Source organism: Oxyura jamaicensis, unplaced genomic scaffold (genome assembly GCF_011077185.1).
Source record: "Oxyura jamaicensis isolate SHBP4307 breed ruddy duck unplaced genomic scaffold, BPBGC_Ojam_1.0 oxyUn_random_OJ70718, whole genome shotgun sequence".
Classification (NCBI taxonomy): Eukaryota; Metazoa; Chordata; class Aves; order Anseriformes; family Anatidae; genus Oxyura; species Oxyura jamaicensis.
Genome location: NW_023310159.1, coordinates 1,418 through 4,054, shown reverse-complemented (window position 1 = coordinate 4,054; position 2,637 = coordinate 1,418). Strand labels below are relative to the sequence as shown.

Genomic DNA, 2,637 nt, shown 5'->3' with positions numbered 1-2,637 from the left:
GGGGGGGCACTGGGATGGGGGAGCTGGGAGACATGGGGGGGAAACTGGGGGCACTGGGAGAACTGGGATGGGGAACTGGGATGGGGAACTGGGAGAACTGGGGGGCACTGGGATGGGGAACTGGGGAAAACTGGGAGAACTGGGGGAACTGGGATGGGGAACTGGGGAAAACGGGGATAACTGGGGGGCACTGGGTTGGGAACTGGGAGAACTGGGAGGGAACTGGGAGAGCCACTGGGGGGCACCGGGAAGGGGAAACTGGGAGGGACTGGTTGGGAACTGGGAGGCAACTGGGAAAACTGGGGGGGAAACTGGGAGAACTGGGGGACAACTGGAGGGAAACTGGGGTCACTGGGGGTAACTGAGAGAACTGGGAGGGAACTGGGAGAACTGGGGAGCACTGGGATGGGAGAATTGGGGGAAACTGGGATCACTGAGGGGAAACTGGGTGAACTGGGGGAAACTGGGGCAATTGGGATGTGAAAGTGGGGGCACTAGGAAGAAACTGGGGGGGAAACTGGGAGAACTGGGGGGGGGGGGAACTGAGGTGAAACTGGAAGAACTGGGGGGCACTGGGATGGGGAACTGGGAGAACTGGGGGGGAACTGGGGGCACTGGGGAGAAACGGGGGAAACTGGGAGCCTGGGGGGCACTGGGAGGACCAGGCCGCCAGGGGGGGGGGGGGGGCGGGGGGGGGGGGGGCCCTGTCCCCCCCGTGTCCCCCCCGGTGTCCCCCCCGTGTCCCCTCCTGTCCCCAGACGACGGCGCTGACGCAGGGCCTGGAGCGCGTCCCCGACCAGCTGGGCTACCTGGTCATCTGCGATGGCGCCGTGCTGGCCGTGAGCGGGGACACTTGGGGACATTGGGGGACATTGGGGACGCCTGGGGACATCTGGGGACATCGGGGGACATTGGGGGATGGGGATCTCTGGGGAAAATTGGGGACACCTGGGGACATTGGGGACACTTGGGGACATCAGGGGACACGGGACATTGGGGGATGGGGATCATTGGGGACACTTGGGGACATCTGGGGACATTGGGGACACCTGGGGACATCGGGAGACATTGGGGGATGGGGATCATTGGGGACACCTGGGGACATCGGGGGACATCTGGGGACATTGGGGGATGGGGACATTTGGGGACATCGGGGGACATTGGGGGATGGAGATCTCTGGGGAAAATTGGGGACACTTGGGGACATCGGGGGACACTGGGGGATGGGGATCTTTGGGGACATTGGGGGACATCTGGAGACATTGGGGGACATTTGGGGATGGGGATCTTTGGGGACATTGGGGACACTTGGGGACACCTGGGAACATTGGGGGACATTGAGGACACTTGGGGACATCGGGAGATATTGGGGGATGGGGATCTTTGGGGACATTGGGGACATCGGGGGACATCAGGGGACACTGGGGACACGGGACATCTGTGGACATTGGGGGATGGGGATCTTTGGGGACATTGGGGACACTTGGGGACATTGGCACACAGGGGACATTGGGGGATGGGGACCTTTGGGGACATCGGGGGACATTGGGGACCTTTGGGGACATCTGGGGACATCTGGGGACATCTGAGGACACTTGGGGACGGGGATATTTGGGGACATGGGGGATGTTTGGGAACCTCTGGGGACACTTGGGGGACATCTAGGGACACTGGGGACACTTGGGGACATCTGGGGACACTGGGGACACTTGGGGACCTTTGGGGACACTTGGGGACATTTGGGGATCTTTGGGGATCTTTGGGGACATTGGGGACATTTGGGGATGGGGACATCTGGGGACACCGGCAATGTTTGGGCACCTTTGGGGATGTTTGGGGACATCTGGGGATACTTGGGGACCTTTGGGGACGTTTGGGGACATTTGGGGACACTGGGGGATGGGGATATTTGGAGACATTGGGGATGTTTGGGGACCTCTGGGGACATTGGGGACATCTGAGGATCTCTGGGGACATTTGGGGACCTTTGGGGATGGGGACATTTGGCGATGGGGACACAAGATTTTGGGGGATGGGGGACAGGGACAAGGGACTTTTGGGGACATTTGGGAATGTTGGGGGACACTTGGGGACGTTTGGGGACACTTGGGGACGTTTGAGGATCTTTGGGGACGTTTGGGGACATTTGGGGACGGGGATAAGCGACCTCAGGGGACAGGGGGAGAAGGACGAGGGGCGTTGGGGCTCAGGGGACCGGGATCTTGGGGGACATTTGGGGACATTTGGGGCCAGGCGGGGCCACGGGGGCCTTGGGGACGTTGGGGACAGGTTGTGACACGGCTGTCCCCAGTCGGCGGGGGACCTGGAGAACGACGAGCGCACGGCCACCGTGCTGGCGGGGCTGGTGGCCACCGCCTGCGGGCTGCGGCTGCCCCGCGGCCACCAGCCGCCCTTCCGCCGCCTCTCGGGTGAGTGACAGCCCTGTCCCCAAGGGGGTGGCACTGCCACCGGTGTCCCCAGGGGGCGTGGCACTGCCACCGGTGTCCCCAGTTTGGCGGGGACCCTGGGTTTGTCCTGTCCCCGTAGTGGCAGTGCCACCGCCGGTGTCCCCAGGGTGGAGGTGGCCCCGTATTTGTCCTGTCCCCAAGGTGGCAGTGCCACCGCTGGTGTCCCCAA

At 63.1% G+C, this 2,637-nt stretch overlaps 1 protein-coding gene across 1 annotated transcript in view; it reads left to right on the top strand.

Moving 5' to 3' along the window:
- Positions 1-617: 617 nt before the first annotated feature.
- Positions 618-2,637, top strand: part of LAMTOR4 (late endosomal/lysosomal adaptor, MAPK and MTOR activator 4) — a gene marked incomplete at its 5' end in the record, with an annotated part of 2,873 nt that continues 853 nt past the window's right edge. The window contains 2 exons of the mRNA XM_035314079.1: positions 618-839; positions 2,312-2,429. Of these exons, the coding sequence (XP_035169970.1) occupies positions 618-839; positions 2,312-2,429 (340 nt within the window). The remainder of the gene's footprint in view (positions 840-2,311; positions 2,430-2,637) is intronic.